Below are 20551 nucleotides of genomic sequence, written 5' to 3'. Positions count from 1 at the left end.
GACACAGTGACTTGGGATTTTCGACATCCGTGTCGTTTATTATTCAGATCGGTCTATATTTGGATATAGCTACCAAAAAACCAACCACTCAGTGTCCGTGTCAATTTTGGTCCAAATCGGACCATATTGCGATAAAGCTGCTATGGCGCATACATGATGCATTTTTCACTGGATTATGGCGAAAGGTCGTTTACATATATACCCGAGGTAGTGGGTATCCAAAGTTCGACCCGGCTGAACTTAACGCCGTTTTACTTGTTCAAATTTTGAATTCGTTTTTTTTTTTGCTATGACCACTGAACTCGGGTTTGTTTGCAATTATTAGATATCAATTTTTTCGCTCATTTCAAAAGAAAGCGTACCGGAGCAGATCCTCTCTGTTTGCTTATATTCTTCGTATATATAAAATCAATTTCTGTTTGGTAGGTTGTTTATTTGTTCCGTATAAACTCAAAAACGGCAGAGCCGATTTTCTCGATTTTTTTTCCAGATTGTGTAGGTTGGTCTTTAAGGAACATAGGCCATATAATTTTTCGATATCGGCAGAGGGGCGCACGCTTTCCCTTACCCCAAAAACATCACCCAATTCACCGATCGAAACAAATAAATAAAAGATATTGGAGAGTGGAATACAAATATAGTCTTAAAATTTGAGTTTAGGTACAAAGCGGGCCGCCCCAACTCCAAAACGCCCCCAAACGCACATATTGAACTTTGGTGTCAATATGGGACTTCAATAAAGGCATTCGAGAGTAAATTACGAATGCGGCAAAAGAAATTTCCATGTAAGCGGTGGTTTCCGCACCCCCAAAAACTCCCCAACTGAGCATATTAACCGACCATGGCTATAAGGGACTAAAATGAAACAAACTTGGGAGTAGATTAAGAAAATTATTTTAGAGATTCTGTTAAGGTATCTAGGTAGCGCTTAACCTCCTTAAATCACCCCATATCAATATGGAGCCCAATTGAAAGATTTTTGGGAGTAAAGCATGAACTAGATACATATTTTTAGGGCGAAATTGCGGACTGACAGTCCCAAAATGCCCTCCCACCCGTACATTTTTATCAACCATGACAATTTTGGACTTAAAAGAAAGCTATTTGCGAGTAGAGTGCGAATTTGACATCCATATTTGGCCGAAATGTCTGAGGTACCACAAAGACCGCGCTACGGGACGGGCCCGGTTCGTTTTCTATAAAATGAAGAATTTTGAAAAAAACCTATAGAAAACAGGACCTGGGGGAATAACTTATGATCGTTCCATAAAAAGATGACCGGAAAATAAAAAGCTAACTAAGTGAATGCAAAGAAGTGTAATTGACAAGAAAGTTGTTTTTCCTATGGTGTAAAAGAAGGCAGAGCGGAGCGGACCGGGTCCAGCTGGTTTGTTATAAAAATTTAATTTCGGTTGTATTACTCTATTAGATGATTTTATTTTTAATTGGCACTCAACAAATTAAACTCATACTGGTAACCACATGTTACTTACAATTTCTTTTGATAAAAATATCATGAGGCTTGTGGATTCATGCCCACTTTCTTATAGGGCTGAGTAAAGATATTCTAAGAACTAGGGTATTTTTAAACAGTGCAGTTTATTTTGTTAGTAATAATATATACTCAAAGTTATTACAATAAAATGCAATTGTACAATAAAAATTGTACCTTAGGCACCACCACACCAAATGTACTAAATATGACTACAACTACTAACATGGTACATAAAGAATTCCACCTATATTGAATAAAGAGCAGTAACTTTACACTCACTTAGAATCGAAACAAATTTTTTGAAAGAGTTGAAGGTGTCTTATCCCATTCTATATACTATGTTTTTAATATTTTAAGTTTTTGTCATGGAACAAGAACAAAGCTGGTATGCTTTCATAATGGAACTGTATTTCAATACTATCTGTCAAGATATTTTTATTGAGGATATTTAATCCAGGCTTTTTCATAAGTGGTTTCCAGAATGAATCTTATTTTTCTGAAAAAAAAAAAAAATATATATATATATTGCCATTATTGAGGAAATGGTTAGTAGTTTAATTTTATACCCTCCACCATGGGATGGGGGTATACTAATTTCGTCACTTCGTTTGTAACACCTCGAAATATGCGTCTTAGACCCCATAAGGTATATATATTCTTGATCGTCTCGACATTCTGTGTCGATTTACCCATGTCCGTCCGTCTGTCAAAATCACGATAGCGGTCGAACGCGTAAAGCTAGCTACTTTACATTTTGCACAGATACTTTATATTAATGTAGATCATTGGTGGGGATTGCAAATGGGCCATATCGGTTTAGATTTGGATATATAGCTCCCATATAAACCAATCTCCCGATTTGACTTCTTCAGTCCCTGGAAGTCGCAATTTTAGTTCAGTTTGGATAAATTTTTTGCATATAATATTTTATTGTGACATCCAACAACTGTGGCAAGTATGATCCAAATCGTTCTATAACCTTATATAGCTCCTATATAAATCGACCTCGGATCTTGACGAATTATTATCCGATTTGGCTGAAATTATGCACGAAGTGTTTTGGTTTGAACGTGAACAACTGTGCCAAGCATGGTCTAAATCGGTTTGTTACCTGATATATTGGTTGCCCAAAAAGTAATTGCGGATTTTTCATATAGTCGGTGTTGACAAATTTTTTCACAGCTTGTGACTCTGTAATTGCATTCTTTCTTCTGTCAGTTATCAGCTGTTACTTTTAGCTTGCTTTAGAAAAAAAGTGCAAAAAAAAGTATATTTGATTAAAGTTCATTCTAAGTTTTATTTAAAAAATTATTTACTTTCTTTTAAAAAATCCGCAATTAGTTTTTGGGCAACCCAATAGCTCCCATATATACCGATCTCAGATCTTGACTTCTTAGGCCACTAGAATCCCCAAACTTTGCATACTTATCGGAAAACACCTCATCATTGACTATGTTAGGTTTTGTGTATATATCTTCGACTTTGCAACACTGTAGAACGATCGGAGGATAAAAATCCTATGGGGGCAATTGGATTGTGAGAAGACGTGCCTTGGCACAGTTGTTGGAAGTCATAGCAGAACACTGCATGCTACATTTAAGCCAAATCGGACGAAAATTGAGGCTTCCAGGGACTCAAGAAGTCAAATCAGGTTCTTGACCGATTTGGACCATACTTGGCACAGTTGTTGGAAGTCAGAACAGAACACTATGTGCAAAATTTCAGCCAAATCGAACAATAATTTTGGCATCCTGGGGCTCAAGAAGTAAAATGGGGAGATCGGTTTATATGGGAGCAGCAGTGGTTTTCACCGTACTAACGCTAAGCGACACGCCGTTCGGACTTGGCATAAAAAAGGAGGCCCCTTATCATTAATCTTAAACTTTAATCGGACTGCACTCACTGCGATGTGGGAAATATACGATTTCGTCCATTGTAATACCACAGGAACAGAAGAAGGAAAATGCCTTCTATTTCGTACTGTTCAACCATTCAAGTCGCTTTAAAAAGTCCAAAAATGTTCGAATGTTCACATACGCTAAGTCAGACAAATTCTCAAAGAAATGAGAACCTTAAGTGGATTTTCTTCTGACTGCCAGTGCGAAATGTCTCTTCTTTCTCGACGTTCTTAAAGCTTCTGCAAAAGCTCCGATTAGACAGCGACCTGTCATGACGGACACAATGACTGAGACGTCTGTTCTAGCCAGCGACAGTAAAGCGGTAGACCTCTTCAAGACTAGCCCACATATTTTTGGAGAGTTTACAACCTCTCCTTTGTGACCATTTGTCATTCGTTGGCTTTCGGTTCCAGTTCCCCTGGAATGGGTGAGGTAGTTCCTAGTCTCGCAATCATGTCAGTTCTATCATTCCCTGGGATATCTTTGTGACCCGGAACCCACAACAGGTGAATTTTGTATTGTTCAGCCTTCTGGTTGAAACCTGTGCGTCAGTCGAGGGAGGTTTTTGAGAAAAACGTTTCCCAGGGATGTCCACCGACGTTATGAATTTATAACTTAGCCATACCACTTAGCAAGAATCTCCTACTACAGTGGTCGAGTAACCTTCTCGATACGACCAGTCCTAGTTCTTCAGAGTACACGCCAAAGCCTATCTAAACGTCTAGTTTGGAACCATATATAATAGTTGCAATCGTTTCTATCGAGAATAGTGGAACAGTACTATTTATCAAAAAGCGGCACAGGCAATGTGTAATCAAAACCAAAGAGATATCCGTGACCAAAAAATGACTCACTTAGCCTCATCAATTGGTCTAGCCTCAATGTACGGGGGCATTAGGTGTAGCCATCCTTTGAATCCGGCGGAGTATTAAACAGTAGGTGGACTTTTGAAGCGCGCTCCACCAGCATTATAGGATTGACAACTGAACAAATCAAATTACCCTCTAGAGGCTCAAGAAATCAAATCGGGTGATAATTGACCGATTTGGCTTACTGACAATACCAACCGACCTAATAAGGAGTATTTGTGCTAAATTGCAAGCCCTTGGCTTTACTCCTTTGAAAGTAAGCAAGCAAGCTTTCAGCAGACGGACGGACGGTCGGACAGACAGACGGGCTTGAGATGTTAAGACAATGGAGAAACTCACACGCTGTAGGTTCTCAGATCAATTTCAGCGATTCACAAACGGAATGACAAAGTTAGTATACCTCCATATGGTAGAGGCTGTAATTGAAAATGTCACTCAACTACTTACAACTGGGTACGGCATTACATTTCCGGTTATTTTTTTTTTCAACGGTTGTTTTTCGATACATTTTCCCATATGATTCCTATAGCGGCAATTTCCTGTATTTATATTGATTGAAAAGGCGTGAGATGCAACGGGATTGAATTTTTGGGCACACTGACATGCGACAACGATCACAATTAGCAATGAAAGTATTTGTATCCAAAATTTGTCCATATTGAACTGGCTGTAGTGAAACACTGAACGACAATAAAACTAAAAGTTATGTTACCCAGCTACAAATTAAATAACCGTTCACTCTTTGAAACGCAGCAAAAGTGCAATGCTGGTTACGCGTCTATTTATACATTTATTTCTTGTGGTTGATGGCGAAAAAACCGAATATTTTAATTAGGTAAAATATTCATAAATGTCGTCAGAATTTATTGAGGGATAAACAATTTTACAAAGTTTTTTAAGGCATTTTTTTCTGTTTGCAAAAAAAAGGATACTTCCGAGTACGTTTATACCCACCACCATAGCATGGGGGTAAAATAATAAGTCATTCCGTTTGTTAAAACTCGAAAAATTGATCTGCGACCCCATGAAGTATATATTCTGGATTGTCTCAAAATTCTGAGTTGATCTAGCAATGTCTTTCCATCCGACCTCCTGTCGAAATCACCGTAGCGGTCGAACGCGTAAAGCTAACCGCTTCAAATTTTGCACAGATACTTCATAATGATATAGGTCGTTGAAAATTCCAAATTGGCCATATCGCTTCAAGTTTGGATATAGCTCCCAATCTCGCGACTTGACTTCTTGAGCCCCTGGAAGCCGCAATTTTTGTCCGATTTGGTTGAATTAAACTCTGCTGATATACCTCTCATATACACCGATCTCCCAATTTGACTTCTTGAGGTCCTGGAAGCCGCAATTTTTGTCCGCTTTAGCTACAGTTTTGCACATTATGTTCGGTTATGATTTTCAACAACTGTGCCAAATACGGTCCAAATAGGTCTATAACATGATAATGTTACCATGTAAACCGGTCTCCCGATCCCCTTTGTTCGGTTCCTAGAAGCTTTAATATTTGCCGACTTGACAGAAGTCTGGTATGTAAAATGAAATTATACCCTTCATCTACATTTATTTTGTATAAATTTTTAGCAGAATCTATGGTGGTGGGTTCCCAATATTCGGCCCAGCCGAACTTGGCACGCTTTTACTTGTTGTATAATACGGAGGCCTCCGTAGCGCAGAGGTTAGTATGTCCGCCTATGTTCTCCAGGGTTCGAATCCTGGCGAGACCATCAGAAAACAATTTTCAGCGGTGATTTTCCCCACCTAATGCTGGCAACAATTGTGAGGTACTATGCCATGTAAAACTTCTCTCAAAGGAGGTGTCGCACTGCGGCTCGCCTTTCGGATTCGGCTATAAAAAGCAGGACCCTTATCATTGAGCTTAAACTTGTATCGGACTGCACTCATTTATATATATGAGAAGTTTGCCGCTGTTACTTAGTGAAATTTGCATAATAGATTTTGTAGGCCCCCTTATAGTAACCTGAAAAGAAAAATTTGCTATCCAAATTTCGGGTGGGGTGGTTAGGGGGGCCGCCCCATCCCCCAAAATCCACCGTATATCTTATGTAGAAAACTCAATTTGTGTTTGTTTGTTTGTTTATTCCATATAGATTCAAAAATGGCTGAATCGATTAACTTTAAATTTTCACGGATTGTGTAGGTTGGTCTGGAAGGAAACACAGGCTGTATAATTTTTTGATATCGGGAGGGGGGCGAACCCTCCCCCTTACCCCAAAAGTACTATCCAAAATAAAAGTGGACCGATCGGGACAATATGGTATTCAAATAAAAGGTATTCAAGAGTAGAGTACGAATTTCATTATAAAAGTTGGGTCAAAGTACCTGGGGGCCGCCCCAGCCCCAAAACCCCTTAAAGTATGTTTATTTGACGATCATGACAATATGCGACTCAAATGAAAGGTATTAGGGAGTAGATTAGGAGTATGGTCAGGAATTAGGAATAGGCTTTATAATTTGTTAATAATGAAAGGGGACGGACCCTCCACCGTTACCCCAAAAGCACCACCCAAAATAAAAAATGGACCGATTAGGACAACATGGGTATCAAATGAAAAGTGTGCGGCAATAGATAACGAATCTGGCATACAAATTCATGTCGTAGTATAGGGGGTCACCCCACCCCCACAAAAACGCCCAAAATGGTCACATTAGCCAATTAGGATATATGGGACTCGGTTTGTTTTTTCCGAATGGACTGAAAAAGGGCACAATCGATTTTCTGGAAATTTTTGCATATTGTGTAGGTTGGTCTGGAAGGAAACATAGGCTATATAATTTTTCGATATCGGAAGAAGGACGGACCCTCCCTCTTATGCCAAAAACACCACCGAAAATCAAAAGTGAACCTATCGGGACAATATAGGTATCAAATGAAAGGTATTGGAGAGTAGAATACGAATATGTTATTAAAATTTGAGTCTTTGTACCCATCGGGCCCCCCTAACCCCAAAACCGGCCCAAACAGACATGTTGGACAGTCATTTCAATATGGGTTTCAAATGAAAGGTATTCTGGCATACAAAATTAGATCGAAGTATAGGGGATCACGCCACCCTCAAAAATGAACCGATTTTCTTAAAATTTTTTATACTCTCCACCATAGGCTGGAGGTATACTAATTTCGCAATTATGTTTGTAACACCTCGAAATATGCGTCTAAGACCCCATAAAGTATATATATTCTTGATCGTCATGTCATTTTAAGTCGATCTAGCCATATCCGTCCGTCCGTCTGTCTGTCGAAAGCACGCTAACTTTAGAAGGAATATAGCTAGCCGCTTGAAATTTTACACAAATACTTTTTATTAGTGTAGGTCGGTTGGTACTGTAAATCGGCCAAATCGGTTCATGTTTTGATATAGCTGCCATATAAACCGATCTGGGGTCTTGACTTCTTGAGCCTCTAGAGGGCGTATTTTTTATCCGATTTTATTCAAATTTGGCACATAGTGTTTTGGTATCACTTCCAACGACTACGCTAAGTATGGTTTACATCGGTCCATGTTTTGATATAGCTGCCATATAAACCGATCTTGGATTTTGACTTCTTGAGCCTCTGGAGGGCGCAACTCTCGTCCGATTTAACTGAAATTTTGCACGTGGTGTTTTGGTCGCACTTCAAACAACTACGCTAAGTATAGTTTTAATCGGTCCATGGTTTGCTATAGCTGCCATATAAACCGATCTTGGGTCTTGTCTTATTGAGCCTCTAGAGGGCGCAATTTTTATCCGATTTGACTAATATTTTGCACGTGATGTTTTGATATCACTTCCAACAACTGTGCCAAGTACGGTTGAAATCGGTCCATAACCTGATATAGCTGCCATATAAACGGATCTTGGATCTTGACTTCTTGAGCCGCTAGAGGGCGCAATTCGTATCCGATTTGGCTGAATTTTGCATGAGGTGTTTTGTTATGACTTCCAATAGCTGGGCGAAGTATGGCGCAAATCTGTACATAGCCTGATATAGCTGCCATATAAACCGATCTGGGATCTTGATCCTTTAAAGGGCGCAATTCTCGTCCGATTTTACTGAAATTTTGTACTTAGTGTTTTGGTATCACTTCCAACAACTTTTTTAAGTATGATTCAAATCTGATCATAATCTGGTATAGCTGCCATATAAAGCCAACTGGGATCTTGACTTCTTAAGCCTCTAGAGGACACAATTCTCATGAGATTTTGCAGAAATTTTGTACCGCTGCTTCTCTCATGACTTTTAACATACGTGTCCAATATGGTATGAACCGATCAATAACTTGAAACTGCTTCCATATAAACCGATCTCCCGTTTTCTCTTCTTGAGCCCCTACAAGGCGCAATTTTTATCCGAATGGACTGATATTACACAATGACTTCTACAATGTTCAGCATTCAATTCCTTTATGGTCCGAATTGGACTATAACTTGATATAGCTCCAATAGCATAACAGTTTTTGCATTATTCTTTGTTTGTCTAAAAAGAGATACCGCGCAAAGAACTAGACAAATGCGATCCATGGTTTAGGGTATTAAACTAAATTGAGTATAAATGGCGATTATTGCCCTTAAAACTCCTAAGTAAATCCCAGCTTTGACTCGACTTAAACGGCAACACTATCGTATGAATACTATTTTAAGAGCTTGATTCTATGAGGGAGAATGAGTAATCAAAACATTTCAAAGTTAATATTAAATCAAGCTGTGAGTGAACCTCCATTGACTCTACTCCAACTGTTAGTTGCTCACAGACCATCGTTACATTAACACTTCACATCAAGTCGAGCTCGGATTACGTTTTGTTCGTTAACCAACAACAATTGTACACACACTCACAACTGAAAGATGAAATCTTTAATCGTTTGGACATTTTTGGCCTTAATTCTGTTGTCTGCAACAAAGGCCGAGGAGGAGAAAAAAGAATGCGGTGGGGATCCCGAAAAGGATGGACAAGTTACTGCTTGGTTCAAAAATGCCGGATGCACTCTGAAGCCCTATGCCGATTCGGTGGCCTCCACAGCAAAGAAATTCGGTAACACTGTGGTCCAGACATATGACGATGTCAAGCACAGGCTGACCGACAGCGATGAGAAGAAGCCCGAAGATAGTTCAACACCCGCCACCGTCACTTCGACCGAGAAGGTGCTATTGGCCCCCCTACCTGGCCAGGGCACAACAGGTGAGCAAAAATCGACTCCTGTTCAGCCTGAAGGTTTTGACGATCGTTTCCTTTTGCAGCCTGACAAGTTTGATTGCCCCAAGGGTCAAGTGCGCGATCATCAAAGTCAGTGCAGGCCTGGTGTATAGTTTTTTTACACATTTTGTTGTTACTTCATATCAATCTATTGGAAGCGAAAAGAAAAGGAAAATAAAACAAATTTTAACTAAAGCATATAAAGCAATTGGCATAGAGTTTTAAAAGTGCAAATCACAAAGAGAAAAGGATAAGTATGAGGAGAGTGGAAAACTAGAAATAAAAGCAAGTAAGCACAGACAGGGATAGGTATGATGAAAGTGAAAAACTAAAATTGAAAAAAATATAAAATGAAGAACAAACGAACGAAAAAGAGGAAAAATACAACAATGATAATAACATAACAAAACTAAACGATGTGAGAATAAATTCACATAACAACTACAAAAAGAACCGGTTTGAAAGTGGTATCTTTAGATTTACCAAACAATACAAATAGTCATTGGCTGAAGTGCAAACCAGTGTAACTAAAGTTTTTGAAAATTCCTAAAAAGTTGGCATCTATTCTAAATTAGACGGCACTGCATTGAGAGTAAAAAATGCAGTATATGTTAATAACCTAAAATGCAAAACGACATAACTGACAGTTTGAATGAGTAAATAAAAATCCCAATAAAATTAATACCTTTTACATGGTTATGCCGTTTTGCAAAATAGGCAATGACTTGTAATTTCCCTTGAATACAACAAAATGGTTTACAACAAAACTTACTGTTCAGTATAAAATCAAAATACAGCGACAACTGTGCCTATGTTTATGATTTACCATTTGCTATCACACATCACATGACAGCTGATTCGAAACATTTATTTCAACTATGAAGATTTGTACGCTAAGAAAAAACAAGTAAAAATGTAGGCTAAAATGCACTTTTTAGAGCGCAACTCTGAAATTTGGTACGTAGATGTGAGTTGACTCCAGAAATACAAATCTAATATCCGTTTTTGGGGCAAAGACCCGTACACCCCCTAGCACCTCGATGGGAAATGCTCCAACCTAAGCAATATGAATATCAAACGAAAGGTACTAACGAGTAGATTACAAATATGTCAAAACATGCCTGAAAATTAGACCCAAAAACCCACATCCCTAAGCAAAGTTAGTCGAAATAGGAGGTTCTCATTTACACATACGAACATAGTTGAAGGTCACATATATATGTACTTTGGTGCAAAAAATTCCTGCCCAGTCAGTCAAAAATTTAAACTTCTTGCGGCCGTAGAAGACTGATCGTAGATCAGTATATATAGGATCTATATCGGGTTAGAGACCGATTTGGCCATACCTATAACGGATGGTGAAACTCATACCAGAACACTTCTTACAAAGTTTCAGCCAAAGCGGGCAACAGTTGCGACTTATAGGGGCTCAAGATTTCAAATAGGAGGACTGCACAGTGGCCTCGCTTGTATGGGAAGGTCCGACCAAAATATTTCTAATAAGGCTATCGATCTGAATTTTGCATTATACGCTGCTAGTGGGTAAAAAACACTATTACAAAAAATCATGGTCCACGTTCATATAGCGGTGCAACCCAATTTTACCTACTTTAAAGGGCTTGGAGTCCATCGTGGCGCAGAGGGTAGGTCCGCCTATGACGCTGAACGCCTAGGTTCGAATCGTAGCGAGAGCACCAAAAAACATTTGTGAGGTACTATGCCATGTAAAACTTCTTTCCAAAGAGGTGTCGCACTGCTGCACGCCGTTCGGACTCGGCTATAAAAAGGAGGCCCCTTATCATTGAGCTTAAACTTTAATCGGAATGCACTCATTGATATGTGAGAAGTTTGCCCCTGTTCCTTAGAGGAATGTTCATGGGCAAAATTTGCATTTTGCAAATGGTTTAGCGGTATTTTTCAAAAAATGTTGCTGTAATTGTTACTTTTGCTTCTCAGAGATCAAAAAATGTGCCAGACAAATGCTACCAAGATTGATAATTTTTTTGACATTGCCCCCATATAGCGGTACCGCCCTCTTCATCTATTTTGAACTACCTTTTCAACAAATGTCGCTGTAGTTTGGCATTTTGACTTCTCAGAGAACAAAAAATATGACAACGAAAAACTATCAAGATAGGTCCATGTTTTGACATAACCTCCATATAACTTTATCGCCCGATTCCTCCTATTTTGAAGGGTTTGACAGTATTATTTAACAAATGTTAGTGTAAATTGGCATTTCGGCTTTTTAGAAGGCAACAAAAATGCATACCAAAAAGTTATCCAGATAGGTCCATGTTTTGACATAGCCCCATATTGCGATACCGCTCGATGTCAGTTTTTTTGCGTTTTGATCTATTTTCCAACAAGGCAAGTGTATCTGTAATTTGTCATTTTTGCTTTTTAGAGAGTAAAAAATGTGCAAAGTATAAATGATCAAGATAGGCTATGTTATGACATAGCCATCCACATAACAGTACCGACCAAATTCCATATTCCGCTCTTTCAAGGATTTTTTTTGAATACAAAATTTCCAAACTTTACAAATGTGAAAAGTCACATTCCTAGTTTGCACTTGAAAATTAAATTTAGGAACGATCAATTAAAAGGGCATTAAGTTCAGCAGGCCCGAAGTTTGGATACCCACCTCCTCGGGAATATATGTATATTATCTACATTTCATCAAAATTCTGTGAAAAGGGTAATGTATCGGGCAATAACAAGTAAAAGCGTGATAAGTTCGACTGGGCCGAATTTTATATACCCTCCACCATGGATCCAATTTTCAAGTTCTTTAGCCGATATCTCTTTATAGGCAAACAAAGGATTATGGATAAGAATTGCTATGCTTTTTGAGCTATACCAAGTTATGAAATGATTGGGGCCATACTTGATTTGGCTGTTGGAGACCAAATGGAGTTTATTGTGCAAAATTTCAGCCGAATCGTATAAGAATTGCGCCCTTGTGAACTGGTTATGAACTGATTTAGACCATACATGACACAGATATTGGAAATCAAAACAAACCACTTCATTCAAAATTTAAGCCAGATCAGTTAATAATTGTGCTCTCTAGTGGTTAAAGAAGAGAAGATCCGAGATCGGTTTATATGGGAGCTATATCAGGTAATGAGCAGATTTGGACCCTACTAGGCGCAGTTGTTGATGGTCAAACCAAAAACACCTCGTTGAAAATTTCAGCAAAATCGGATGTTAACGGCGCCCTCTAGAGGCTCAAGAAGTCGAGATCCAAAATCGATTTATATGGGAGCTATATCAGGTTATGAACTGATTTACACCATACTTGACAAAGTTGTTAGAAGTTGGAAAAAAAAAATACTTCTCGCAACATTTCCGCCAAAATGGTTTATAAGAGCGTCCTCCAGAGGCTCATTATGTCAAGATCCGAAATCGGTTTAAATGGGAGCTATATCAGGTTAGGAACCGATTTAGACCGTACCTGCAAAAGTTATTGACGGGCACATCAAAACATTTCATGCACATTTTCAGTCAAATCGGATAGTAATTGCGCCTGCTAGGGGCTCAATAAGTGAAGATTCAAAATCGGTTTAAATGGGAGCTTTATCAGGTTGTGAACCCATTCAGACAACACTCGGCACAGTTATTGGAAGCTCAAACAAATCACTTCATGCAAAATTTCAACCAAATCTATTATTATAACGGCGCCCTCTAGCGGCTCAAATAGTGAAGATTCGAGATCGGTTTGTATGGGAGCTATATCAGGTAATGAACTGATTTCGACCACACTAGGCACTATTGTTGATGGTTAAACCAAAACACTTCACGCCAAATTTCAGCCAAATTGGTTAATAATAGCGCCCTCTAGAAGCTCAAGAAATCAAGATCCGAAATCGGTTTATATGGGAGCTATATCAGGTTATGAACCGATTTAGACCATACTTAGCACAGTTGTTGACGGACACGCCAAAACAGTTTATGCAAAATTTCAGCCAAATCAGACAATAATTGCGCCCTCTAGCGGCTCATACAGCTATATATATCAGGTTACGAGGGTTGCCATTTATATTTCCGGATTAGGGAACCATAACAAATAACAAATATTAATCATCGAAAATCGCTCTGTTGTTTTTCAAATTATTACCCATTAAGACCTATACACTTTTGCAAGCGTTTGAACTAATTGTCGAAGCACTTTTGCACTCTGAGGTATTTCCAAGACAGGCATTCTGAACGCATCAACCACTTCTTCAGGTGTCAAAAAACGTTGACCTACCATTTTATTTTTTACGTACGGGAATAAAAACAAGTCATTCAGTGTCAACTTAAGACTATACGGCGGATGACTCATCAAATCGATGTTTTGAGTGCTCAAAAATGCAGTTGTTTGAGCCGATGTGTGAAAGCTCGCATTGTCGTGGTAAAGAGTGATCCGTCTTCGGCGGTTGATTTTCCTAATTTCATGGACGACAACTGGCAATCAAATAGATGTGTACCACTCAGAATGGACTGTTCTGCGTTGTTCTAAGTGTTACGAATGTGACGCAGGTGGTCATTTGCTTGGAAGAAATTTTGTCTTTGGAGACAATTTCATAGAAATTTTGTCTTTAGAGAGAATTTTTTAGAAATGTTGTCTTTAGAGAAAATTTCATAGAAATTTTGTCTTCAGAGAAAATTTCATAAGAATTTTGTCTTTAAAGAAAATTTTATAGATATTTTGTCTTTAGAGAAAAATTCATAAAATTTTGTCTTTAGAGAGAATTTCATAGAAATTTTGTCTTTAGAAAAAATTTCATTAAAGTTTTTATTCTGAAGAAAAATTTATTGACATTTTTATTCTTGAGGAAATTTTATTGAAATTTTGATTTTGGAGAAAATAAGGCTGTCTACTGCGACTTTATAATCGACCGTAAGATGGTTAGTGTCGATCTTTTACAGGATTTTGGGTTGATTAAGCATATTTAGTATGGAAAGAATTTTACAGATACTGTATTGACTAACAGGAGGCCTCCTTAGCTCACTGGTTGCATGTCCGCCAATGACGCTGAACGCTTCGGTTCGAAACCTGGCAAGAACATCATAAGAAAAACAAATTTTCAGCTATGCTGGCGACATTTGTGAGCTACTCTATTATTTGGTGTGATAGCCATATAAAAATTTCTCCACAAAGAGGTGTCGCACTGTGGCTTTGCGTTTGGAATCGGCTATAAAAAGTCAGGCCCTAATCATTGAGCTTAAATTTAAATTGGACAGCACTCATTGATATGTGATAAGTTTGCCCCTTTACCTAAATTGAATGTTCATGGGCAATATTGCATTTTTGCATAGACTCCCTTCTTGTAGAAGGCAAATGTTCTAATTATCTAGTCAGATGTGGCTGATGAGTTGATTCATATGCCTCATCATCGTATCTCATTCAGTCTTAAATAGTTCCGCTGGTAACCTATCGGCTCATGCTGCTTTGTTGTTATGTATTGTGTACCAACAATATAAAACTCGTTAGCAAGGGATTTTTGAGGTTTAGCGGCCCTACTGAACTTGGCCTTAAATTTTTATTGGAGTCTTACTCAACTCTCTAATACCATTCATTTAAGTCCCTTATTGTACCTGCCTGCCCTTAGGTTCTTATTTCTTTTGGGTTAGGTTAGGTTTAAGTGGCAGTCTGCCATCAGACTCACTTAGACGTTTTCGTCTATTGGATACCACAGGAACAGAAGATGATTTCTAGTTCCTACCGTTGAACCATCCAGATCGCTTTAAAAAATCCAATAACTTGCGAATGTTCACATCCGCTAAATAAAGGAATGATACAACTTCTGCAAAAGTCGTTGCTGGCATTCTTCAGTCTGTCAGCATGTTTTCCGTTTAGACAGTGACCTGTCATGACGGACACAACGACTAAGACGTCTGTTCTAGCCAATGACAGCAAAGCATTAGACTTCTTTAAGTCTAGATTAGGTCACATACAATAGTTTTGGAATGCTCACAGTCTCCTCTTTGTGACCATCTACCATTCGTTGCCCATCGGGCCTGGTCCTGAAAACTTAGCTTACATGTCGCTAGAGGCATACCCACAGATTCCAGTATCCCTGGAATGTGTAGAGTAGTTCCTATTCTCGCAAGCTCATCCGCTTTACAATTCCCCGGGATATCTCTGTGGCCCGGCACCTAGAACAGGTGTATTTTGAACTGTTTAGCCATTTCGTTGAGAGATCTGGGACAGTCGAGGGCTCCTTTTATGTTCAGAAATACGTTCTCCAGGGATTTAATGGCAACGTGTCTGTCTGAGAAGATCTTTATGTCAATCGTCGTAATGACATTATATATTAGCTATTCCACCACTTCCTTAAATGCAAGGATCTCTGCCTGATACACACTGCAGTAGTCAGATAACCTTTTCGATATGACCAGTTCTAGATCTTTAGAGTACACCCCAAAGCCCACCTGGTCGTTTAGTTTGGAACCATCCGTATAGAAGTCCATGTAACTTCTGTTATCAGGGATGTCGTAGTTCCAATCGGTTCTATCAGGAATAGAGGTACAGTAATTTTTATCAAAAAGCGGCTCAGGTAGAGTGTAATCCATACTGCCTGGAAGATCGGATATCGTATCAAGGATGACACAATGCCCGTATCCGCCACATGACCAATGAGATAGTTCCCTTAACCTCACGGCAGTGGTCGCTGCAATTTGTCTTGCCACAATGTCCAGAAGCATAAGATGAAGCATTAAATTCAGTGCATCAGATGGGGTCGTCCTTAGTGCGGCTGTGATGTACAAGCAAGCCATCCTTTGGATCCGGTTAAGTATTGAGCAGTAGGTGGACTTTTGAAGCGTCGTCCACCAGACCACAACACCATATAGCATTATAGGTCTGACAACTGCAGTATATACCCAATGCATGACACGCGGTCTAAATCCCCAACTTTTGCCAATGGCTCTCTTGCAGGTATTTAGGGCAAGAGTGGCCTTTCTTGCCCTTACTAAAATGTTGGATTTGTAGTTCAATTTCCTGTCCAGCAAAACACCCAGGTATTTTGCACTTTCTCTAAATGGAACATTCTCTCCAACCAAGGAGACAGGTTCCACTGTAGGCGAACTTGTATCTCCTGCTGAAAAGAACTACTTCTGTCTTGCAAGGATTTACACTCAGACCACTTTCGGTAGCCCACTTTGCTGTTGCACGTAGAGCTTCCTGAAGTAAATTTTTTAGAGTGCTGGCAAACTTTCCCCTAATCGCAATTGCCACGTCATTGGCATACGCGAGCACTTTTACGCCTTTTTCTTCACGAGACAATAATGTATTGTTAATGGCTATATTCCAAAGTATACCGTATACCTCCTTGAGGGGTTCTTCTACTGACCCTTCTTTTTAGATCCACAGATCCCAAGTCTACCGTAATGCATCTTTTAGTAAGTAAGTTATTAATAAACCCAGAATTAATGCCTAGAAACTCCAACTCCTTTATGATTGACGTCGGTTTTACATTATTGAAAGCATCTTCAATGTCAAGAAATGCTACCATTGAGTATTCCTTGACAGTGAGAGAACCTTCTATGTAGCCGACTAGGTCGTGAAGGGCTGTTTCAATGGATTTGCCTTTACTATATGCATGCTTTTCGGTTACTATTAGGTACAAACAAAATTTCTCATAAATTGTTTGAACCATCTCTGATGTATGTAGGATATACCATATAATAGGGGTTCGCTGCTTCTTCATTTTATGTCGTTTTAAAAGGGCCCTGAAAAAAGTTTTGCCTGAGAACTCCTAACCCCTTTAAGGGGTTTATTCTACTGACCTCATACCATCAACTTTTTTTACACCCTAAAGCTTGAACGTAATTTTGTTCCACAATCTTATTCGTCATACATGATGCTAAAAAATTAAAAAAATTTTTTTCGGTGTAGTTGATTTTATTACAAAATAGTGGCAATAATTTCATATTTATTATACCTTCCATTCCATTTAACAACTGTATACGTTCTCAACGAATTATAAGTCACTGTGACGAACAACGCAATTAAAAATGACAAATCACCAACCACATTGCTCGCATTCTAAATATGTATGAGGTGATAGCAGTGGCGTTCACAATGCAGCTGCCTGCTACAAAAAGTCGAGGGGTCTAATTGAGCGCTTGCCTAACATCACCGCTGGCAGCTAAATACTGTCAACTTGTACATATGCCTATGGTCAGTTAACTGCCAGCAGCAGTCTTCTAGTATAATCAGTTATACTGGTTAACCTTCCAAGTGATGTGACTGTCCTTCGCACTATGCCTCACAATGAACTTAGTTTATTTTCTCGAGTGTATGCAGTTGGCATATGCAACAGTAGCATAGCCATCAAAATCAACAAGGGCTACCGGTTACAGGTTTCGAAGAGTTTCCGTAAATTGGCAAAAAACGAAAACAAATATTTAAATTTTTTTTTTGATATATTAATTTTATTTGATTTTATTGTTAAACATCTGTCTGTACTCTTGTGTAGTAATTAGCAAATTGCTACACTTATACAAATATTGAAAAAAGCAAAAAAATATATATATTTGCGAGATATCATATTAGCACTTTTGTTTGTAATTTGCTATGTTAATGCCTACAATTGTTTATTCTGCTGGCTTGTTGACATGATAATTATTTTGATTAATTATCCGTTGGTTAATAAACATTTCTGTGACAAATTTTAAATAAATTATATTTAAGAGACTCAATTAAAAAATGGTAGTGTATCCAGGGATGCGAAGTCGGAGTCGAGCCATTTTGCCCGGAGTCGGAGTCGAGATAATTTTCTTCCGATAAGTAGTAAAAACTGTTTCAACAAACAAAAAAAAAAAAAAAAAAAACAAGTAAGAACGTGCTAAGTTCGGCCGTGCCGAATCTTATATACCCTCCACCATGAATGGCATTTGTCGAGTTCTATGCGCGGTATCTCTTTTTAGGCAAACAAAGAATATTGAATAAGATCAGTTATGCTATTGGAGCTATATCAAGTTATAGTCCGATTCGGACCATACATGAATGCTGAATATTGCAGAAGTCATTGTGTAATATTTCAATTCAATCGGATAAGAATTGCGCCTTGTAGGGGCTCAAGAAGCAAAATCGGGAGATAGGTTTATATGGGAGCTGTATAAAGCCATTAATCGATTCAGACCGTATTGGACACGTATGTTGAAGGTCATGAGAGAAGCCGTTGTAAAAATAGTTAGCCAAATCGGATGAGAATCGCGCGCTCTAGAGGCTTAAGAAGTCAAGATCCCAGATCGGTTTATATATCAGCTATATCAGGTTTGTACCGATTTGCGCCATACTTACACAGTTGTTGCAAGTGATAACAAAACTCCTCGGCTCAAGAAGTCATGATCCAAGATCGGTTAATATGACAGTTATACCAGATTATAAATCGATTTGAATCATACTTAACGCAGTTGTTGGATGTGATACCAAAACACCACGTGCAAAATTTCAGTCAAATCGAATGAGGATTGCGCCCTATAGAGGCTTAAAAAGTCAAGATCCCAGATCGGTTTATATCGCAGCTATATTAAAACATGGACAGATTTGGCACATTAACAATCCCAACCGACCTTCACTAATAAAAAGTATTTGTGCAAAATTTCAAGCGGCTAGCTTTACTCCTTCGAAAGTTAGTGTGCTTTCGACAGACAGATCGACTTAAAATGACATGACGATCAAGAATATATATACTTTATGGGGCTTCAGACACATATTTCGAGGTATTACAAACAGAATGACGAAAATTAGTATACCCCCATCCTATGGTGGAGGGTATAAAAAGAACCGTTGCCATTGTCTAGCTTTCGAAGCCATCAGTACAACTTCCAACAGATGCACAGAAATATGTGTATGCCATGGGAGTAGCATAATTTGCGTAGACAAAAAATCTGCCATAACACATAAACAAATGCATTGGGAAAAGTACAGCTAACAGACATGGTTGTCGAAAGTCGTTAATGTGGTATTTATATCATAGAGGCATTTTCGCAATATTTAAATTCGGTATAAGTACAACCCTTGAATCCTTCACACCTCATATGGCTGATGAGTAATTCTAAACCAATTACGAAACATGTCCCTTAGCGATTGGTGTGTGATGCGATCTCTGGCTTTCCATTTCCATTTGCAAAGAAAATCTCCGATCATCTCGATAGATAAACAACCAAAAAAAAAGGCATGTAAAAAGGCGTTAAGTTCGGCCGGGTCGAACTTTGGATACCCACCACCCCCGGATTATGTTAACCACCTTTCGTCATAATCCGGTGAAAAATGCATAATTTATGCCCACATAGCAGTTATACCGAAATATGGTCCGATTTGGACCAAATTCGACACGAACATTGAGTGGTCCAATAAGTACAAGTTCAATTGTGTATAACAAAATATTGGCCTTTTTAGTAGCTATATCTAAAAATAAACCGATCTGAACCATATACGATACGGATATCGAAAAACCTAAGTCACTGTGTCAAATTTCAGTGAAATCGGATTATAAATGCGCTTTTTATGGGGCCAAGACTTTAAATAGAGAGATCGGTCTGTATGGCAGCTATATCCAAATCTGGACCGATCTGAGCCAAATTGCAGAAAGATGCCGAGGGGCCTAACACAACAACCTTTCCAAAATTTCGGCGACATTGGACAATAAATGTGCCTTTTATGGGCTCAAAACCTTAAATCGAGAGATCGGTCTATATGACAGCTATATGCAAATCTTGATCGATTTAGCTAAATTGCAGAAACATGTCGAGATGCTTAACTTAACTCACTGTCCCAAATTTCGGCGACATTGGACAATAAATGCGCCTTTGAAGGCCCCAAAACCTTAAATTGAGACATCCGTCTATATGGCAGCTATATCCAAATCTGGACCGATCTGGGCCAAATTGAAGAAGGACGTTAAAGGGTCTAACGCAACTCACTATCCCAAATTTTGGCAAAATCTGACATTCAATGCGCATTTTATGGGCGCAAGACCTGACATCGAGAGATCGGTCTATATGGCAGCTATATCCAATCCTGGACTGATCTGGGCTAAATTAAAGAAGGATGTTGAGGGTCATAACACAACTCTCCGTCCCAAAT

General features: G+C 38.7%; 2 protein-coding genes and 1 long non-coding RNA gene across 5 annotated transcripts in view; 2 read left to right on the top strand and 1 right to left on the bottom strand.

Moving 5' to 3' along the window:
• The window catches only part of LOC106094403 (uncharacterized), a 198472-nt gene that overhangs the window by 87936 nt on the left and 89985 nt on the right, over nt 1-20551 (top strand). The gene's annotated exons all lie outside the window — the stretch shown is intronic.
• LOC106089486 (uncharacterized) lies at nt 1581-4957 on the bottom strand. Its single transcript, XR_001221630.2, has 2 exons — nt 4710-4957; nt 1581-1991 (listed from the first exon to the last, which is right to left on the bottom strand). It is a non-coding gene; the product is annotated as an uncharacterized LOC106089486 (long non-coding RNA).
• LOC106089484 (uncharacterized) lies at nt 9002-9673 on the top strand. Its single transcript, XM_013255328.2, has 2 exons — nt 9002-9450; nt 9510-9673. Exons 1-2 carry the CDS (start codon nt 9117-9119, stop codon nt 9512-9514), a joined length of 339 nt encoding a protein of 112 aa, XP_013110782.1. The 5' UTR covers nt 9002-9116; the 3' UTR covers nt 9515-9673.

This window comes from Stomoxys calcitrans, chromosome 4 (assembly GCF_963082655.1).
Source record: "Stomoxys calcitrans chromosome 4, idStoCalc2.1, whole genome shotgun sequence".
In the NCBI taxonomy this organism is placed as follows: Eukaryota; Metazoa; Arthropoda; class Insecta; order Diptera; family Muscidae; genus Stomoxys; species Stomoxys calcitrans.
This window is presented reverse-complemented; position numbering and strand designations above follow the sequence as displayed.